The sequence below is a fragment of the Oreochromis niloticus genome, linkage group LG7 (assembly GCF_001858045.2).
Source record: "Oreochromis niloticus isolate F11D_XX linkage group LG7, O_niloticus_UMD_NMBU, whole genome shotgun sequence".
Taxonomy (NCBI): Eukaryota; Metazoa; Chordata; class Actinopteri; order Cichliformes; family Cichlidae; genus Oreochromis; species Oreochromis niloticus.
The window spans coordinates 49,635,465-49,656,044 of record NC_031972.2 but is presented as its reverse complement, the minus strand read 5'-3'; the positions used below and the strand labels follow the sequence as shown (position 1 = coordinate 49,656,044).

Here is a 20,580-nt window from a genome sequence, read left to right as displayed (position 1 = left end):
TCACCTGTTGAGAAAGAAAAAAGAAAACAAGCAGAAGAAAAGGAGAGTAATAGAATAAACAACATCACAATGATCTATGGGAATATGACAGTAAATACTAAATATTAAACATTATTGTGCAGCACGTAAGATCGACAGCGCACAGTGTGCTTTGAGGTAGGAGCCAAAAAGGGTGTAGTTTGTGTGTGTGATCACCCGTGTGTACACCTGTGAGCATGGACGCGCTTGTTTTTTTTAAAAGGTTCCTTCATGTAATGATCTGGTAGAGGGTGTGGGGGGCCACTGCCCCGTTCTCCAGGGCATGAAGCAGGTATGGAGGAGATCAAAACTCCACACATCCAGAGGCCCCAGAACACAAGAGACCAAGGAAGACCAGCAGAGGGGCAGCCGCGCCACTATCCCAGAAAGAGCTGAGGAGAGTCCCAGATGAGGGGTCACTCAGCAGCCGCGGAGCAGAAGCCAGGGGGGTTGCAGTGACGTGCCCGTGAGGGCAGCCAGCTGTGCCTGAGTGACCGAGCCCCAGGCCGAGAGGCCAAGGGCACCCCACCCCTGAAGTGGCCCGAGCGAGCCCCAGGCTCCAGGCCCCGATAAGCAGCCACCAAGGAGTGAGCCGGTGTGTGCCTGGGCGCCCATCCCCGCGCCTGGGCGCCCATCCCTACATCTACAGTTTGGCTTCTGTCATAGAAACATAAAAAAAGAAAAACCTTCTAAGCTTACTGTTATGTGTAAAAATCTACACATCACATTGTGAATATGGAAAAGAACAGAGTGAGCTTTAATCGCTTAACTCTGTAGCAGACCTGTCATGACAGTAATGGGAAAAAAAACAAAATTCATGGGTCAAAGGAGCACAGTGGTGGTGTGTGTGTGTGTGTGTGTGTGTGTTGGGGGGAGGGTTACAGGATTTACTGTTAGGATAGTTATGCTATAGTGAAAATGCTGGATTTATATCTGGAACACTGTAGAGGAAAGATGCTGCGGAGGTATTATGACGACTCTCTCCGCCCACAGTCCCCACCCACCAGGCAGGAATAATAGTGTGTAAGTCACTTTGCAAATGAGGTTATCACTATCCTGGGATGCAGGCTGGAATGCAGAGTTTGGACAGAAGGACGATTTTCTGACTCCCAACCGAGAAATAGACCTACAGGTGGGGAGAAGAAACTTTAAATTAAACCAATGAGCATTTTTTTTTTTTTTTAATTAACAGTAATGTTTTTACGAAGGCAAGTGGAAATGCTTTTGTGCCTTTTTTTCCTTTACTTGATAGTCTAAAATAACGTTGTCTGGCTAAAAATCTAAATGTGTTTTCATCAGTCGAGCAAAAGATCTTCTTTACTTGGACATTTGGGCTTCTGCTTGTGGATTTCTTAAAGTAGGCTCTACTGCTGGCACCATGCCTTATCATGATGAGGAGTACCCCGGTCAGCCTCTGTGGCAGTCTGTGCTGCTTTTCTGCTGCAAGGGCATGATCGAGGGCATCATGGTCATTCTGTTCTTCTGGCTTCTGGTTCAGGTCCTGTTCACCAAACAGTTAGAAGGTACGGTATCCGAGCCCAAAACAATAACCACATCGCCACATGCTATTACCATATACATGCTGATGAAAGATGGACCAGGGAGCAAACCTAGAATAACATCAAATGTTTCTTTCCACTGTTTGTGTTTTTGATACATTTTGTGTTGCGAAATCTCTTTGATAATTACATCATTTTTACTCATTTAGAAACCTACTTTAGTGATGCATATCTCCACAAATTAAGGGCTGTAAACTTGGCTACCCATTTGTTCCAATCATATTAGGAATGGCATATTTATTAATATATTGTTCAGTTTTTAAGTGTATATTTTAAGAAAGCTCTGACAAAATGAGAACCAGTCATTTAGTAATATGCTAATATTTTCCAGCACATGGGCCCAAATACTATGTTAACTGCATTATGTAATCCCAGAGTTGACTGAGATGAATTACCTCTGCCACCTGACCTTATTATCCTTTGTTGCTTCTACAGTTCATCTCCAGATTCTTCTTCTGGTCGGGCTGATCACCTTTTGTCTGTGTTTGGTCCTGGGATGCCTTCTGTGCTTGTGGAAAAGTAAAATTTGTCGAGTGAAAGAGAAAGCTCCTGCGACATCAGCACCGGCTCCTGCTGAACCTGTGTCCTTTGCTCAGACCACACCTCCTCCCTCAGCAGCAGGAACAGCATCAGCATCCAAGCAGCAGTTTGAGGAGCTGGATGAAGAAGTGCTGGAGTACCCTTCCACTTTCAGCAGCGCTGCTACTTCAGAGGGCGAATTTAGCTGTCTGGCATTTTCAAATCAAACTTCCAGTGAACAAAAGGAGCCTCCAAAGTCTTATTTTTCCCTGCGCCGCCTCAGCACGCCTCTGCTCTCATCACCCCTTTATAAACCATTAGACCAGAGTCATAGCTCGCTGCCTTCCTTTCCCAAACTGGGACTACTGGCCAAAACATGTAAGGCCCTGCAGCGACGCTGCACTGTGACCGGGGAACACATATCTTATAATGAGCACACTAGACTCACCAGACCCAGTGCTGACTCTCCTTCTACAAAAGAAAAACCTATCCCATTGGCCCCACTAAGCTATGGCTCCAGTGCAAGCTGCCAACATCCAATATCACCAAAACCCTGCCTCCACTTCACTATGGCCTTCTCTCCAGAGCAGCAAACCCTGACAGTCACTGTCCTCAACTTCAGTGGCACGCCTCACAGGCTGGAAGATGTGTCTGTGCAGGGCAGCCTGCCGCCTCTCTGCCCCTTTCCTATGCAAGCTGCTGTGCAGAGCAGCTCCAGCTCTGAAGCCCACAGCCTGGTGCTAATTTTCAAGGTGAGCTCTGTGGAGGAGCTCCAAAGGTGTGTACTGAAGGTAGCTGTGAATGCACGAGAACCAGCGAGCCCCAGACGCAGTTCTCTGGGTGAACTGGAAGCCAAGTGTGCAGGAAGAGACTGGACACCACAGACGCCACTTCACTTAACAAAAGAACTCAATCGAAGCAAGTAGAAAATAAAAAGGTAGTGAAGGTTATACATCTGTGAGTAGTTTAAATGTCCGTACTTGGAGGTAAAGCAACTTGAATGATTGATTAGGAACCTTTTGGGTACAAATTTATCACTACACCCACTTTGGCCACAATTTTAGACCTCTGAACTTAAATCCTGGAACAATAACAAGATGGAAGAAAATGTAATAGTTTCCAGATTTTTTCTGTAGTTTTATTTATTCATTGCTTTGTATGACAGAGCTAAATGTTCAAGCTGCAATTCCTGCCGATTAAGAATGCCCTCTTTGCTCTTTGAACTTTTGCCCTTTGACTGCAGAGTCTGACCTCTCAGGATGCACTGATGTGGAAGGGGCTTAGCTGTCCTCCACAGATCTGCATTTTGCTTCATTATCAGACTCTGTCGCACTGTGTTAAAGCCACGGTCCTCAGAGCTGATAATCTAGACAGCCTTGTTTCTACTTCAATGGCAGCAGGTAAAACCAGAGTTTGGTGTCACTTAAACTCAACAAAATGTGTATGTGATTTCAGAATGCTATAAGGGCATAATAGACAGATGTATTATCTAAGCGTGCGTGGGTAGAACTAACTTTTTTCTTTCAGGGGCAGAGGTAAAGTAATTCCCTATGTTTGCTTTTAATGTTTAAGGGATTAAATGATGTCTTACAGGACCAGAATGCATCAGGAGATCATCCCTTTTTTAATGACATTGTGGTTTAATCCTTCACTATTCACAATCCTCAGGAAACATTCCAATCTCCACTGGTACTCTTATCTGTCAGGTCTAATCTTTGCATTAGTCTGTCAACGCATTATTTATTTATTTTTCCATAGCATGCAAGCTCATCCTGTATATAGATCCAAGTGATTTCATGATATCAGTTTCCTGCACAATATGTCACATAAGCCTGACTCAGATAATCTCTTTATTTTATCTCAGAACCTGAAAGTACTTGTTCGTGAATAATTAGAGGCACTATAGGGAATGAACGTATATACTGTATATGCAAAGTTAAATGTGGTGCAAGTGCAGTGTAAATTCCAGCTAAAAATCTATATTAAAAAATGTATTTCACTCTTTTTGAACAATTTTACCCTATGCTTTATTTAAGATCTAAATCCTCTAAAAATCTGTTAGTACTTAATGAAAGCTATACTCATTGTGTTTGTGTATATGCATATAGACTACCAGGTGGTGATCAATCTGCACCACGAGGGAGTTTTGATGAGCAGCAGAGAGACTAAAGCAGGGTCCTGTACTGTGTGGAACACTTCTTTCCTGTTTGACCTGCCTCCAGGAGACATCAGTCACCTGCCCCTCATGCTTGAATTCATAATAACCCAGGTAAAGACTTCCACAGAGAGAATTTTCATTTCATCATTAATCATCATATACCACAGTATTAATAGTTCTATTTTTCCTGCATAATAAATGCAACATAATTCAGCGTCCCCTCTCTTGTCTAATGTGGCAGAATGCAGTCCTTTCAGAAGCCAGAGTTGTTGGCCGAGTCTTCGTTGGAGCAGAGGCTGCAGATGCAGGACGTGCTCATTGGAGAGACATGTGCAGCCGGCATGTGGAGCAGGCACGATGGCGCACTAGTCAACCCGAAACTGCAATAGAATAAGGCTGTTTGACGAGCAATGGAGCGGATTTACTGTTGAGCTCTTTGGGCAACAAAAATGGAAGTGCGTATGGATAGAGTCAACCTGTGATCTCGTTCACCACAGGGTTCACTGCTGTCTACATTCAAGATGATACACACCCTCCGAATCTGGCAGCTTACTTGGACCTCAAAGATTTCCATCCATGGCATACCAGTGGAGCACACTGCTGCTGTTTCAGGTCCTACACCACCCGACTGTCAAATGGAGACTTTAGGAGGTGTTATTAACTCATCAGTTCTGACAGATGTTTGAAAGGAATGATGAGCTTGGGGCCAAACTCTGTGTCCTGGAGTTGTCTGACTGAATTGTTGTTTAGGTATATGAAATGCCTGTGTTCAGTAAAACTCTGAGAAATCAGTTCTTTAAACATGGCCTTATTTCAGCATATCAGTCACTACATTCTTCTATGCAAGTGTACAAAGTTGCTTTTAGTGTACGTTTCTGCAAAGCAAAGCCCAGAATAAACTTTTTAATTGTGCAGTCTTGTATCCATTTGGTTTCTATACCCAAAACATTTTAACTGAACACTACGGTCTTTACAATACAGATGTATTTGGTCCATGTCACTAAAAATCTTTCTGCCATCTGGCATGATGTGTGAGTACATATTCACCGTCATTTCACAGTTCTTTAAATATTTCTTTTAAGTATCTTTCTGGATGTAAAAATAATATTAATGATGATGATGAATCATCTCATGTCATATAAATAAAAACACACACAGATTTGCCTAAAGAATCCTGGAGGGATTTTATCAGCTAAAAATGCTAAAATTATTGCTGTTGTGGTTCCGCTTAATGATTTTCTGTAACAACGATACAATAAAATATTACAATTTGAATGGAACAATCATTTTCTGTGAAGTGACAGGAATAAAGCTGGCTGGAGTCTTCACAAATACGTCATTTAACCTCTCCCTCCTCTTCATCAGGGCTACAGATGTGTACAAGCTCAGCCAGGAATACTCCATCAGGATAGAGGGGAAGTGTCCTCTTCCACTCTGGGCCATATTCATCTGAATACTGAGAAGACTTATCTGAGAGCTTTTGGGGGGGGCTACGGTCCCAGATTGACCTCTTCGACTTTAAGGCTTGATAAAACGAAAAGAAAGAGAAAATCAAATTTCCAAACTTGAAATCCAACAAACAGACTAGAAATACAGAATAAAGAACGCAAACATAGAATCAGAAGGTGAATTCATTTAAACTAGAGACTTCTCCACCAATGACTATTTTTAGTGTCTGTTTAAAAAAAAAACTCTGTGTAATTATTCATGGAAATTTGTGGACATATCCCTGTTTGGGATAAATACATCCGAAGGAAGACTTGAAACACAACACAGCCATGCAGACACATTTCTACACTACTCATTACACTGATCCTAGCACAGCTTCACCTTGCAGCAGGCTGTCATTTTTTGCCTTCAGACTGTTGATTTCTGCGGTCATAGCTGAGATCTGATGAAGAGAGAAACAGTTTCAGACCTCTGACTTCATGTTTCCTCTTGCAGGGGTGCACTGGCCATATTAATGCACTATTTTATTATTTTAATAATTTTTCTAAAAAAATGTTCAGAAAAGTAGGTCAAAGATCTTCACATGGAAACACACTGTAACTCATTCCTATCTTTTCATGGTTGACTTCACTGTCTTTCTACTGAATGGTTAACTCCTTTGCTTCATATCCAATTATTTACCAAGTACAAGGAGTCATATTTGAGATTATGGCGGAAATGTTTTTTTCCATGTACCATTTAAGCAGCTATGCAGTCAGAATGACAGCACTTCTCATGCGCTGGATGCTCTTTGATTAAAGTAGAAGCTGGGATTAGTGCTCTCTGCACATATGCGTGTGTATATGTAATGAAAGTGAGGGCGGTTCAGAATTTCACAGTATAATCTGCGTGCCACGATAATGCCACTAATTATATTAAGTCGAATCAGTTGCAGATGATATATATCCCAGTAATATATATATATATATGTTCTTTTTATTCTTTTAATTTGATTTTATAAATTTTTGAACTTTGTAATGCTTTCTGCAGTTGAACATTAAGTTTAATAACCTGCTGTTTCTGATCAAGGAGGTTTTCATCATGGGTCTCCTCTCCTGCCTCTCCCTCCTCCTCCTCCTCTGCAGGAGAGCTGTTAATCTCCTCCTCATCCTCCTCAAACACTGGCATCAAACCCGACGTTTGTTGCCAGTTTCTCCTGTCCACTGCAGCCTGAGAGAAAATCACAAACACTTTTTGGCCAGGATCATTGTGTTTTTCAGCTTTAAATGGCTGAGGCTTCTTACCCTAATAAGTTTAACTGTGGGTGTCCAGTCTTGAGGTGAAGAAGCTCCATTGCTGTTACCCTCCTGGGCCTCCTTTCCCTCTCGTTCTTTAAATAAACTCTTTAACTACAGATGTAATAGAAAATAGCAGTTACTCAGGCTTGTTGTAACCTACCGCGGGTGTAAAACAAAACTGGCCACACTATGAACTCCCTGAATGCTGGGACTCACAACAGACCAGTGCTATCAACATGCTAACATGCTAACACTACAAACTACAAACTTGTACAAACTTTGTAAAGCTTTGTTTAATGTTTTAACCTGCCGGCCATCATTATGTAGCTGAAGCTGCAGGGAATACTGTTGTTGTTTAATAAATTAAGTACTTGACATATTAAGCATATTAGCATCTGATTCAAAATTTATTGGGACGTTTCACTGACAACCACAAGTCCAAATTTGTTGCAGGCTTTATCCTGAAGTTCTGTGGAAAATCCTGAGGCTCCCCTACCAATTCATATCAATTAGATTGTATTTCAGTAAAAAGTTAATAAGTAGACTGATTAACAATGCCACTCTGGAGCCATAGTGCTAACCCGGATCAGGACCAGGATCATACACTACCTGCTCAGTGACCAGTCTCCTTTGCTGCTCTGTGTCTACATTAAGCGTACAGATCGTTTTGCCCCTTTGGCCTTGGACAGAAGGTTTCCCATCTTCAACCTGCGGGCAAGATTAGCCTCATTTGTTACATTTACAAAGAGAGGTGGCTTTTAATACATTCCATTTATGGACTTGACCTCAGAAAACTGCCTCCGGGTTTGAAGCTTCGAGCTTGGGAGGACTTGGTTCACCTTCCCTGGAATCTCTAAAAACATCAGGAAGTCGTTTCAGAACTCAGCAAGGAAAATCAGTGCATTGAATCCTGGCAGGCTGGCTCATACCCTCTGAGTCACGAGTGAAGATGTCTGTTAGAAGGCTTCCCTGAGCTTGGCCATCTTTGGGAACCTTTTTCATGAGCTAAGGGGAGGAGATAAGAACATACCCTTTGGGTTATGAGTGGTTAAATGTGTTGATTTATAGTATGATCAGGTTGTAGTGACACTACCTTGAGCTCCAGGGCAGAAATCTTGATTTTAGCCTCATTTTTTTCCATCTCTCTCAGCCTTTCTAGAGTCTTTAAAGCATGTTCTCTAAGATAGTGCACATGGTCATCTGTTACACAGTCATTTTTTAGAGTCTACAACAATATGTCACACATCAGTTTAAGAAGGAAGAAAGCCTACTTTTCACTCAGTTCTTTCTCTCTGTCTGCAAGTTTTTGCTTCAGTCTTTGAACCTCGCTGCTTTGGATGCTGACCTGTACGTAAACCACAAAAGACAAAAGACAACATCATCTTCTCGTCACAGATCCCCTCACCTTCCATTAAGGTGTCGAAAATGCACATAAGTGAGGCAGGAATATTTTGTTACCTGAAGGGATTTGTTTGGGTGGCTCTCGGAGTCCCATAACAAAGAGGATTCTGATAAGCTGATAAAAAAAAAAAAACAATTATGATGAAGCTCACAAAATTTCATTCCAAGCACTTTCCTGACATTGTGTTTTGAAAATGGAAATCTAATCAAAATCTACTTACCATGTCTCTGTCCCTTTGTCTGGAGTCTGGCCCCCTTCACCTGCAAATACAACGCCCCCTTGTGTCAGAGAATTCAATGACTCTTCTGTATTCTTGTCTGGAATATTTTCACTTGGCACAGATTACTCAGAAGTGAGCTCACCTTTACCTTTGTCCTTATCTCTGTGAAGACGTGCCTGGCTCTTGCTCCTTTCCAGCTCCAGCTTTTCAAGCTCATCCCTGAGCAGCGAGTCACATCCTCCCTGAATGTTACAGGTGTTCAGTTATATCATCTACAGCTACAGGTTTCTATTCAGAGGCACGCTGCCCTCTTTCTGTTGCTTCAGATTTAGATCTTTTTTCTCTAACTGGAAAAATATTATCAAAATGTTTGATGTTTGTTATACATGGCAATTCCTTTTTTAGCCTCAGCAGCTAAAATCCAGTATTTTATTTTAAACACTTGGATAAATGCACTGATTGAAAATGATCTCCCTTCACAAAAATAGTGCATTTTCTTTACTTATACTTCACTTGGATGTTCCACTGCACAGAATTAAGTGTGTTCTGACATCAGAAGGCGGTGTTTACACTCATCTGCCCAAGAGGAAAACTTTCTTTGCACTTATTCTAGACATGTGTGCTTGTGAGACATGACATATTAGCCTGGAAGTTAGTCATGGTCCAGGAACTTATCCAAGTGCCTATGAAAAATATCAAGGTCTCATACACTGGGAAAAGACTTAGTACACTAGGAGTGTCTGAAAATGATTATTTGGGAGAAGCAGTATATGAGATATACTTGATGTCTTTAAGAGCATGGTAAAAGGATGTTCTTACTTTATTTCTTGAGTTCTTCTTTAACTCCTCTAACTCCTCTTGTGTAGACTGCAGGGTCAAAGCCACCTTTTGCCATTTCTCTGTCCAATGTGAGGCCACAGCCTTTAGTTCCTCGATGGTCTGGACCTTTACCACATCTTGTTTGCGATACTCTTCCTCCCGCTTCTCCCTCTCAAACACCTCACCCTCCAAACGCAGACACTGATTCCTCAGTTTCTGGTTTTCTGATTCCAAGACTTCCACAGATTCCCTGAAGAAATAGTTTGAAGTTTATGTAAAGAGAATTGTACTGCACTGCATAGTCAATAACAAATAAAGAAGCATCTTCTCATATTGAATAATGTGTCTGATCTCCATCTTACCTGTGCTCACAGCACTTTTCCTGCATTTCTTCTAATCTGCCTTTAATTTCACTCTGCAGTTCCTCTTTTTCTCTGATCAGCTGAGAGCACCGCGCCTCCAGATCTGTGACCTGTTTGGTGTTTACGATTTTCTCATCTGTTAGCTCCTGTAGCTCATGGTGTGATATCTCCAGCCTCTTCTTGATCATTTCAAGCTCTCCTCTTATTTTTTCATTTTCCTGATGCAATTACAGGAAGGCAATACTTCAATTAAGAACCCTCCTCCCAACTAAAATGTATTAAAAGAGTAGCTCCTTAAAGGCTTTTCCAACCTCTCTGAGAGCCTTTGATTCTTCCTTCACCACAACATCTTTCTGCTCCTGTTTGTTGTGAGTCTGCATCTCCAGGACTTGAACCCTCTGGAGAAGATTTGTCTTCTCCTATAACGCACCCGAAAACCAAGTTGTAGTTATAAATCACAGTGCTTTGATCTATGCTGTGGATTACACTCACATCACAGTTGAAAACAATACCTGTATCAGGTGATCTTTGTCACACAGAGCCTCAGTCAGTTTGGCCTTTATTTCTTTTATATTGTCCTCCAACTTTAACACTTGAGTTGATAAGATGGCCTTTTCCTGAACAAAATTAGGAAGATAATGTTTTAAATTAATTTTGATCATCTGTGTTGTAAAAACTGGACTTATGGGACTTTGATTGAGCATTGACGGAAGTTAAAAAACAACAATTTGGTAACATCATGAAACATTTGTCATTTAAAATGGATCACATCTCTTTTCTCCGGAGGACAAACTGTACAATGTTAACTGTTCAAAAATGCTTTTGTTTATTGTCAGTTTTGTTCAGTTAATAATAAGTTAATAGGTGAATAAAGGCCAGCTTCTGGCTTATCAGTGTGGATGTGCAATGAAATACTGAATTCTGGCAACAACCAGGCATGCTTGGCTGATCTTGTTGTTGGCTTCGCTCAGCTCTTTCTGCAGTTCAGAATGATCCTGTGCAGTGTGGCTGAGCTTCTTGTCCGTCTCCTCTATTTGACTCAACAGCGTCCTCTGCATCTGGGTGTGCACAGAAACAGAGCGCACACTGAAGAGATGAAAATAGCAACACCACTGATGCATGACACACTTTGATGTCACTTATACAAAACTATCTGCGATAACACAAAACCATCAACCGCTGATGATTCTTATGGAAGGTATTTTCACACAGCACACTCATCTAAATATGACGGTGCAAACAAAGAACCTCCTTTACAGCAGCGAACTCCCCCGACAGGACAGTGTTAGTGCCACACCACAAAAACAAGTCAGAACAAGTTCATGTTCACTTAATGTAACAGAAAAGGGCCCGATGCACACAGCGTGGCCAGACAAGCGAACTTTTTCTGATTGTGCAGCTTTCCAGATACCTTGTTGCAGTGCAGCACAGCTCACTCTGTTCCGGCATCCTACTCAATTAGCAGAGGCCTCCCCTGATACCACACCCTGAACCCATTGCTCCAACCCATTCCTCCACCCTGAACCCATTGCTCCAACCATCCCCTGCAGCTGAGCCACAGACCACACCCTGCCACGCCTGGCTTCCAATCTTCCCCAATACCCATTGAAAGAAGCCCATCCAACAGAGGATGGACCGCACAATCCACAAGACCCAAAGGATCCCTTGCCAGTTTCTTGGAATCAAACCCCAAGAAAAACCCACAAAAGTTCCACACAGTCAGATATGATTTGGTGAAACAGAAGGGAGCGTAACAATATATGACATTTGATTGCCGCATTGTGTTAAATTGTAATATTTTTAAATTCACCTCAATAGACGCTTGAAGCTGTTGGAGTGCCTTGTTACGCTCTTCTTCTAGTGTCTTTGCCTTAGTCTCAGCCTCTTTCAGAGCCTCTCTCCACTCCAGCATCTCTGTGCCAACTTTCTGCTTCTCCTGGATTAAAACCATTTGTTAGAAAAAGTGACATTTAGCAAAAGGGAACAAGGAGTAGCAACTTGTTTAGCGTGAATCTTTTATAATAATCCAATGGCTTAAACATCAGTCTGTTAAAGCCTTCTTGACTCACTGGTAATGTTCTGTTGAACGAGCCTGGAGCTCTCTCAGTTGATTGATCGATGCTTCCTCTGTCCAGAGCAGACCTCATTTGTAACAAATCCTTCTCCAGATTTAAGACCCTTGTAAGCAAATATCATGTGAGAAATTTTTTCTTAAATTCTTAAATACTTTTTTTCTAGGACAATCTTTTCCTGGACTTACTTTTCACAGAGTTCTCTGCATTGTCTGCTTTTTTTCATTTTCAGGTGATACAGCAGCCTTCTTCTCGCCCTCGAGGCCCTTCATCATTTGTGGTAGCTGCTATGGGACACATTATTACATGGTGAGAGGATGCTGTGTGCAAGACAAACCAAATACTTACCCAGAGTAGCAATCAATCCAAAATAGCTAAGGAGAATGAAAAATTAAACACACTCAAAACAAATAAGGCATATTATGTATTTAGTCTTAGACATTTCAATCAACTTGCCCTGCCAGGCAGCTGTGCAATAGCTGCGTTGTAGCTCAACGTGTCTCTGGTCTTCAGCCAGTCCAGTTGAGACTCAAGTCGCTCGTGAGCCTCCTGCAGCCAGTGCACTACTTCTGTTTGTCTGAAGCTACTTCCATCCCGGGCAGCCCTTAACTCAGCCCCTAATGATCGTGTGGGACTCTCAGGCCCCAGATGGGACAATGATTGCCACCTCCTTAGACCTGGGTCATTTTGCCTGGAGCCACCAGCACTGCTCGATGTTCAGAAACACATAAATTAGCCATATACCAACCTCACTGAAAACTCATGTCTCTATATAATATTCCCCCAACCTTGTGCTGACTTTGGACAGAAAGCCTGATCCTGATACAGATGCCATACCACACCATGCTGATGTCTAAAAAGAGGGGGGGAAAGCATTTTCTTCTAAATAATTACCGTTTGATTATTCAAGTTCAGAAATATAAAATGATATCTTGATCTTACCTGGCCTGTAAAGCGAGATTTGGTGTCCCACATATTCAGGTCTGCGGGAGAAAATGGACTTGAACCCCTAAACATCCTGTAGCGTCTTCCTATCCAAGTTAATGCTCCTCTCTGTTTGGGAGATGTTACACTCCACACGTCTGCCCACGTGTTGAAGATAGATTTTCACACAAAGATGGCAGCTCAACCTGTTGTGGCTATTCATAGATCATGTGTCTTGATATTTGCATTGCTTATTTCATGATCATCATCTGGTTTTAGCACTTCAGGGTTGTTACAGTGTGTCTATGAAATTTAGATAACTCAGTGGTCTTCATGTGTTTTTCACACCAGTCTCCATATCTAAATGCATGTATGCCATTTCATCAACTGTATCATGAGTGATAAGAACAGATGTGCATGCTGAAATTTAGACTGACTTCTGCAGATGCACTAAATGACACTTTCTCTTACCTTGATGCAGAAACCCTCTCCTGTGCACTGAGGATGCCCATCTCATTTCATGTAGTATCACGCAGCTTTGATAACACCTTTTTCAGCATACAGCCTTTTAGCGCGTGTATCCATGACAGCCTCTGTACACAGGACTCTGTTGGGTGAGTGTATCACGGTTAACACTCCTGGGATAGCCTCTGCATGAGCTCACTTTGCCTGCTGACTTACTTGTTTGTTGACACGAGTTGTCAGGAGCATCTCCCAAACGACCAGCTTTTCCTTGATTAATTATGCGTAACAGTAAATGATTGACTGTGATTGCTCTAAGCACAAAAGAGAAAACAATGCTTGATATGATTGGGGGTTTTTTTCTTCAGGGAGCAACATGATGGATAATCTTTGGGCAGTTCCATAAATCAGTGTGAAATATTGCACACGAGTGGCAAAATCCAAATTTGTTTCTCTGCGTTAGCAAGTCAGACCATTATTCAGAAGCACTGCTCTGTTAATGAAAATTTTTCCACCAGCAACAAATATTTAATGACTCAATATTCTACTAACCAAATCTATTTGAATTAGCGATTTGCCATTTGCAAGTAGGTACTAGAACCCATGCTGAGATGGGATCACACCAGCTGAGACACTAATCACACCGTTTCTGACTCATGAGAAGTCAGACGTCATGACATCTGCATTTTGTACAAAGAAGTACTCGGTACAGGTTTGTTTAAAATTATGACCTTCATTTTCTCAGCTACACATTTTTTAAATTGCAGTTCTTCCATCAATACTACGACAGTTATGGGAACAAAATACACAAATTGATAAAAATGTATATACGTCTTTGTTTGCTTGTTTTAAAATATTTGTTTCAACTGAAAATCTAGAAGTGAGGTTATACTGAGGTTTATGTGGAAGCTTTGTTTCTGCCACTAAGAAAAAAAATAAATAAAAATGTCAAATGTCGACTTATTTGTTAAAATTGTGTATCTCAAAATTTTGACTTATGTTGAAGTCATTTCTGAGAAAGTCTGAATTTTTAGATACTATAGTCGAAATTTCAAGTTTAGTATCTTAGTTAATGATACTAAACTGAAATTTGGACGTATAGAAGACATGTTTCTATTTTTTTCAGTGCCTGAAACAAGTTCCCATAATATCCATAAGATGTAGCCACTAAAGGAAATTTGTTTTTGCCATCTGTAAGTCAAAACTACGCTGTTACGCTATAGTTACATGAAATAACTGGAAATTTCGAGATACTAAGTATGTCAACAATTCGAGATAATAACCAGAGATTTTGAGATAATGAGTTGAAATTTCGACTTAGCTCTGCTTGACACTTCTTTTTTGGCGAAAACAAGCTTCACCACAGATTTCCAGCTGTCTGGTAAAAGGCTCTTATTTCGAAAAGGTACCTCTTCCGGAAACAGGAAGTGGTATAAACCGTGAAAGCTTGCTCCATTCAAAAAGCTAAAAAGCTAATAGTTGAAGAAGAAACATTTTTCTTATGAGCACTTAATATTGCAGTTTATTGAGTTGTATTGTTCAGGGGGCTCTTCATCACCGTAACTCCAAAAAGGTAAACAATTTTTTTTTTTCAAGGCGATATTCCCTTCATATAAACTTAGCTAAGGTTGATAGCAGGCCGTGGCTAAGCTAGTCACGACTCTCTAGTAAAACCGAACGACTAGTATTTCTGATGTCCTGGTCACAAAGTTAGCTAACAGGATGATTCCTGTCTCTAGAAATCTTCTCTGACAAGAAATGCGATATAAATATTATTTTCTTTTTTGATAACACGTGCTGCAGAAATGGCCGCGGATTGGTTGGGTAGTTTGGTGTCAATTAACTGTGGACCAACGCTGGGAGTCTACCAGGGAGAAGTATCATCTGTGGACCAGTCCAGCCAAACCATCTCCTTAAGACAGCCTTTCCACAATGGAGTCAAGTGTCCCGTGCCAGAGGTCACATTCAGGTAAGTCTATGCTACTAAATGTTAGCTCATTGTCAACTTTTTAGCTCATCGTTTTGTTATTTAACGTCATTCTGACTCTTATTTTTTTCCAGTGCCATTGACATAAAAGACCTAAAGATTTTAGATTTTAGAAATGACAATAGTCGGACTACCTCTGCTGCACCTGCAAAGGTAACCAGCGCACCGGTTGCAGTCCCAAAGGCTGACCCTAGATCTGTGGAGAAACTGAACTCTCCACAGCACTGCTCTAAAAGTTATGGAGAGCGTCATCTGGATATACCTGGCCAGCCTAAAGGATTTCGTCGAAGACATAACTCCTGTAAGTGCAATGCTGTTAAATTCACTAAAAATGAGTTAAAATGTACATCTGTGGCAAAGTGGTTAACTATATATTTATCATCCCCTCAGGGTCAGCCAGTAATCGAGGGGTAAATCAAGTGACGCCGAAGAAGAATGGGGTGAAGAATGGCCAGATGAAGCAGAGAGATGATGAGTGTTTTGGCGACGGCGTAGATGATTTCCTGGACACAGACTTTGATTTTGAAGGAAACCTGGCTCTTTTTGACAAAGCAGCAGTTTTCTCGGAGATTGACATATCAGAGCGTCGTAATGGTGCGAGGTCACGCGGTACACCTCAAGAGCAGACTCCTACTCGGTACCGGCATGATGAGAACATCCTGGAGGCCAAACCTGTTGTGTACAGACAGATTACTGTACCGCAGCCTGGGGCCAAAGAATACTGCACCGGCAAGTGTTTTATATTGAAATGAATGAAGTGGCAATGCAGGTAAATAAATTTAAGCCTTATTGATGTTTGCTTTACTTTCCACAGACTCTGGACTTGTTGTACCGAGTATAACCTACGAACTGCACAAGCGTCTGTTGTCTGTTGCTGAGCGCCATGGTCTGTCACTGGAGAGGAGACTGGAAATGACTGGAGTGTGTGCCAGTCAGATGGCACTTACATTACTAGGGGGGCCAAACAGGTAAGCAATTATCTAAAATGTGCCTTTGTTGGTACTGGCAACATTTAGGAAATCATACTAATATATGGGGGTTCTAAATATCACATTATAGTTTGCATCCACATATGTCACATTTGACCTCTGAGGTCACTATTCAAAATGTGTGATGTTTTAAAGAAAGTATTGCTAAAAATCATCAGTTATATCAAGTATATTAAAAGTTTCAGTTTCACTTTGTTCTTCTTAAATATACTTTAAGAAGTGTATAGTGCAGTGAAAACAGCTGTAAAAACCCCAAAATGAATATATACAAAATTCAATACTATTCCCTCCAAAGTAAATACTCCTGTGAGCTGCTTTGGTGGAGGTTTGTGTTCTCAGAGTACTTCTTTTTTTCTAAGTTTCTCTCGTTTCTATTTATTTCATATTTGTCGCATCAACACTAATTAACCTAGTCATTTTGTTTTTCTAAAGTACAAAATAAAACCTTTGCTATGCCTGCTTCTTCCAGATTCACCCCGAAAAATTTGCACCAGCATCCCACAGTGGCACTGCTGTGTGGTCCTCATGTTCAGGGAGCTCAGGGCATCAGCTGCGGTCGCCACCTGGCCAATCATGAAGTGGAGGTCATCCTGTTTCTGCCAAACTTTGTTAAAATGCATGACGCTGTGACTAGCGAGGTCACCCTCTTCAACAAAACTGGTGGCAAACAGGTGTCCAGTATCAAAGGTAGGTTTGTTTTGTGGCTTTATTGATCTCTCTCCCTCCAAATACTGTTAGCTTCATTAAAAAAAAAGCGTACAGTTGGTTGCTGAATACCTTGACATGTTTCTTTTTTCTCTGTGACTCCACAGACCTCCCTGACACCCCTGTGGATCTAATCATTAACTGTCTGGACTGTCATGAGAACACATTCCTGATGGATCAACCTTGGTACTGGGCGGCTGCAGACTGGGCGAATCAGAACAGAGCACCAGTGCTAAGCTTAGATCCCCCTGCTAGTGGCCAGGGGCAGGCAGTTGAAGCCAAATGGTCCCTCTCACTTTGCCTCCCACTCCCCTTAGCTGAAGGGGCTGGCAGGGTTTACCTGTGTGACATAGGAATTCCTCGCCAGGTGTTCCAGGAAGTGGGGATCAAATACCATTCTCCCTTTGGCTGCAAATTTGTCATCCCCTTGCACTCGGCGTAACGGGTCAGATGGTCAACATCTCACGTCATGTTGACAGATTAAATCTTTTACCTTCCATGACCATTTGGGTTTTGGCGCCTTATATTCCAGAGTTAGATCTGTTTTTCCAGTTTATCTGTGAAATTTCTAACTTGGCGTGTGCAAACAGATCTTTTTCCTCATACTGAAGGACCAGTGGTGATGCATCTTACAATAGCGTAGTAGGATTAAGTGCATATAGATAGAGATAGGGGGAAAAAATGTAAGCATTTCTGAAAAAAACAGACTTTTGGAGGGTATAGCAAGCAATTTAGTAAGATTGCTAATAAGTCATGTTAATTCATAATGATAACCAAAGTGTCAAAGAATGCAACATTAGAGCCGTTTCAAAGAGGTAATACAGAAGAACAGTGCTGTTTTCTTCAACTTTTTATGTTAAAGTTTCTCATGCTGTTAGTTCAAACATAAATATGGTGTCATGCACACCATATCTGCAATATGCACACAGCACTTGTGGCAAAGATCATTGTCAGCGTTGTCTCAAACAAAGTCTAACCACATTTAGTTCTCCGTGCTGTAGTCATGAAGAACACGGCCTCTGGTTGTCTTTGTGTATGTGCTGCAGAGAAGAGCGTCTCCTCTAGCCCTCACACATACTCAGAGCTCCTGGTTCTGGATTGTGAAAATCTAAACGTGTACTATAGGGAAGAAAATGGCTTCATCGTATTGTACAATACATGCAGTGTCAGTGGCATAAAATGTTACATCATGTTTTTGCTGTTTAGGGCTATCTTTTTTGAGCTCTCAAAAGGCATGAGACGTGCAGTCATAATCCTCTTCACACTTGTCTGTTATAATGACTGCATGCATTCAGACTTGTGCCATGTTGAAAGTATGATATGTAAATGTTAGTCTGTTTTAGATTGCTGCAGGGACTTTTATCAGTATGTGACTGGTGTGCTTGTTCAGACATGAAGTTGACACATTAAGATGCTGACAGCTTAATGCCTGTAAAGGACTTTAATGTTCAGATTTAAAGTGAGTAGGACAATCACTGACTTAAAACAGGAAAGTTCTGAAAGTCATGGCAATCCAACTTTCTTTCAAAACACTCCAGTGATTAGACGCAGATCCATCTCGGTGTACACGCATGAACAGTTTTCACACGTATTGGGATCTGACGGTTTACAGTTGAGCTTACACTGGTCTTTCCATTGCTGTCTGCAGTACTTTGCCACATTCTGTCGCTGTTATGTAATGCTTTGGTGGGAATTAAGCTTGTAATATTTGTCCTAAATATAACAATGTGTTCAAATACAAGGGCAGCAGATTACAACATTTTTTTTTTTTTTGTCTGCGGCAAATTATATTGTAATGATAAGGGCTCTGGAAACAAGACATGGGATGTAAAATAGATGCAGTCTTACCTTTTCATGATAATTTAAGGGGAAATATGTTTATTAAACTTTGGTACAGTTATCGGGTGAAGGGCTTTACTGTTCTTTGAAAGGCCCAAAGTTCTATTTGTACAACTCATGCAAAATCTTTATTGCCTCATCAAATGCCAACTAGAGTTTAGATTTGTTAAATATATTTTTCATAGAGTGTCTGTTGTCTTTCAGCCATTACTGTATTATGGTAAAAATATTCTGTAGACTGCAGACTAAGTACTGATACCATATTCTCTCACAGTGAACAATCAAGTCTGCTAATTCTTGGCGATGTTGGGTTGCTGTTGCCTGTTTAGCTTAGTAGCACAGATTCGATTCAAAAGCCAACTTTGCTTTACACAATCAAAAATGGTGCAGACTTGATTATGTCAAAGCGATTGCACAACTTGGGCAAGTTTTTACAGTATCTGTTTCATATGCAGAAGTTAATAGAAGTCTGTCAAAGCGGGGCCCAAAGTGACACAATTATAAGTGACACTTTGGCTAAAAATAAGTCAAACCATACAAGTTGGGAGTGATATTTTTTTAACAAATATTACTTTCTGTGTGGTGGGATTCAAATGCATTTCAATTCATTTGTGCTGATGCAGCGTCCTGCACTTGAATACTTTCTAGGAACCAATAAAATTGGCTTAAAAAAAAACAACTCCAGGATTGAGCAATTGTGGAAATCACAAAATATTCTTGATTCTTCTGTTCACGCTTTTATTTCAGGACATTAACCTGATAATTAACAATACACTAAATCACAAACTGTGAAGTTCAAGTGCAGCTGCTTTTTTGTTTTGTTTTTTTTTCTTTGATGCCTTGATGGAGGCATGTCTCCTCAGATCTTTCAAGCAATGAATGTAACCATTTGCTGCTTGTGAAATACCACATTGATTTGAAATGTGTCCAGAAGTGTGTTACGTTGAGGTTACCAATCTGTGTCGAATCTGCATAGCTGTTCTCTAACATGCCCTTATTTGGAGTTGGATTGTGTATTCTTTGACGTTGGTGTAAGAAAGGCTAAATGTAAGCAGTCCACACCATCTGAGGATTTTTTTTTCAAAGTCATTGAAATTGTTTCTTTTGTGTAAATGAATCTTCAGACAGACTTCATGTACCGATTTGCCGAAAGTTACTTTCATACTTAAGGATTTTGTCCTTTCGCCAACATTCCTCTAGCTCCATGTGTTATGTCACATCTGTTGAGACAAGTCTGGCTTGGAAACGTCATCAGCCAGCTTTGCTGAATGTGAATAAAATGAGTTTAGTTCATCTTTGGCCACCAGGGGGCAGTAAATCAAAATTTTATGGTGGTTCCCTTTTGTTCTGCTGTAATAACAACTTTGTGTACTTAACACTATTTTCTCATCAACGGCAACAAAGTATTGTTTATCAATAAAATGTGAACAGTCGAAGAACTTGGATCAGTCTGACTTTTTACAGGAAATATGTTTGTGCAAGTTTTTTTTGTTTGTTTGTTTATTTTCTTATTACAGCAGATGGGGATTCCCCCCGCACCCCCATTTTTCTTTTGTTTTTAATCATTTATATGTCTTAAATGTTAAGAGCAGACAAGCATATTAACTCGAGAAATATATAGACACGTAACTTTGCAACACAGGATTTGTTTTTTTTTTGGTGAGTGCCCTGTGAAGCCTCATGTGCAAAATGCTGCTCAGTCTTAATATGTCACATCTGCAGGTTGAACCAATTAAATGAACACAACTGCACCCGCGCTGTCCCTGTATCTTTGTTTCTTGTTATTATTGCCTCATCGATGATCAAATTCCTTTACCGA

At 40.9% G+C, this 20,580-nt stretch overlaps 3 protein-coding genes across 5 annotated transcripts; 2 read left to right on the top strand and 1 right to left on the bottom strand.

The window, feature by feature from the left end:
* The first annotated feature begins 1,059 nt into the window (after positions 1-1,059).
* On the top strand, positions 1,060-5,043 carry syt18b (synaptotagmin XVIIIb). 2 transcript variants are annotated; one of them, XR_002062923.2, is made up of 4 exons: positions 1,060-1,541; positions 2,013-3,033; positions 4,205-4,365; positions 4,496-5,043. XR_002062923.2 is itself a non-coding variant. In XM_005450893.4 (2 exons), the coding sequence occupies exons 1-2, from the start codon at positions 1,397-1,399 to the stop codon at positions 3,020-3,022; spliced, it is 1,155 nt and encodes a 384-aa protein (XP_005450950.1). In that variant the 5' UTR covers positions 1,060-1,396; the 3' UTR covers positions 3,023-3,343. The 2 variants fall into 2 exon arrangements, 1 of the variants encoding a protein (XP_005450950.1); XM_005450893.4 differs by lacking the exons at positions 4,205-4,365; positions 4,496-5,043 and having other exon boundaries at positions 2,013-3,343.
* Positions 5,044-5,142: 99 nt separating this feature from the next.
* On the bottom strand, positions 5,143-14,215 carry LOC102079613 (girdin). Of its 2 annotated transcripts, none has more exons than XM_013270508.3 (25): positions 13,461-14,215; positions 13,251-13,386; positions 12,798-12,994; positions 12,644-12,708; positions 12,312-12,561; positions 12,044-12,139; positions 11,853-11,961; positions 11,594-11,719; positions 10,716-10,841; positions 10,296-10,400; positions 10,095-10,202; positions 9,784-10,001; positions 9,422-9,671; positions 8,745-8,844; positions 8,603-8,642; positions 8,439-8,496; positions 8,252-8,325; positions 8,074-8,158; positions 7,910-7,985; positions 7,766-7,833; positions 7,590-7,688; positions 6,987-7,091; positions 6,754-6,912; positions 6,085-6,145; positions 5,143-5,778 (listed from the first exon to the last, which is right to left on the bottom strand). In XM_013270508.3, the coding sequence occupies exons 6-25, from the start codon at positions 12,079-12,081 to the stop codon at positions 5,591-5,593; spliced, it is 2,193 nt and encodes a 730-aa protein (XP_013125962.2). In that variant the 5' UTR covers positions 12,082-12,139; positions 12,312-12,561; positions 12,644-12,708; positions 12,798-12,994; positions 13,251-13,386; positions 13,461-14,215; the 3' UTR covers positions 5,143-5,590. The 2 variants fall into 2 exon arrangements, with proteins under 2 accessions (XP_013125962.2, XP_013125958.2); XM_013270504.3 differs by having other exon boundaries at positions 12,798-12,937.
* Positions 14,216-14,646: 431 nt separating this feature from the next.
* Positions 14,647-20,512, top strand: edc3 (enhancer of mRNA decapping 3 homolog (S. cerevisiae)). The gene is made up of 7 exons (XM_003443968.5): positions 14,647-14,814; positions 15,045-15,210; positions 15,303-15,529; positions 15,619-15,957; positions 16,043-16,196; positions 16,687-16,904; positions 17,030-20,512. The coding sequence occupies exons 2-7, from the start codon at positions 15,047-15,049 to the stop codon at positions 17,362-17,364; spliced, it is 1,437 nt and encodes a 478-aa protein (XP_003444016.1). The 5' UTR covers positions 14,647-14,814; positions 15,045-15,046; the 3' UTR covers positions 17,365-20,512.
* The last annotated feature ends 68 nt before the right edge of the window (positions 20,513-20,580 follow it).

Bases quoted from the DNA above. Each gene is read 5' to 3' on its own strand.
- edc3 (XM_003443968.5), top strand. From the start codon at position 15,047: ATGGCCGCGGATTGGTTGGGTAGTTTGGTGTCAATTAACTGTGGACCA. The intron at 15,958-16,042 runs GCAAGTGTTTTA...TACTTTCCACAG, and splicing joins GGCCAAAGAATACTGCACCG to ACTCTGGACTTGTTGTACCG. The intron at 16,197-16,686 runs GTAAGCAATTAT...TGCTTCTTCCAG, and splicing joins TTACTAGGGGGGCCAAACAG to ATTCACCCCGAAAAATTTGC.
- LOC102079613 (XM_013270508.3), bottom strand. From the start codon at position 12,081: ATGAAAAAAAGCAGACAATGCAGAGAACTCTGTGAAAA. The intron at 11,720-11,852 runs GTGAGTCAAGAA...GTTTTAATCCAG, and splicing joins CGTTCAACAGAACATTACCA to GAGAAGCAGAAAGTTGGCAC. The intron at 8,326-8,438 runs GTAACAAAATAT...GTTTACGTACAG, and splicing joins ACCCAAACAAATCCCTTCAG to GTCAGCATCCAAAGCAGCGA.
- syt18b (XM_005450893.4), top strand. From the start codon at position 1,397: ATGCCTTATCATGATGAGGAGTACCCCGGTCAGCCTCTGTGGCAGTCT. The intron at 1,542-2,012 runs GTACGGTATCCG...TTGCTTCTACAG, and splicing joins GTTCACCAAACAGTTAGAAG to TTCATCTCCAGATTCTTCTT.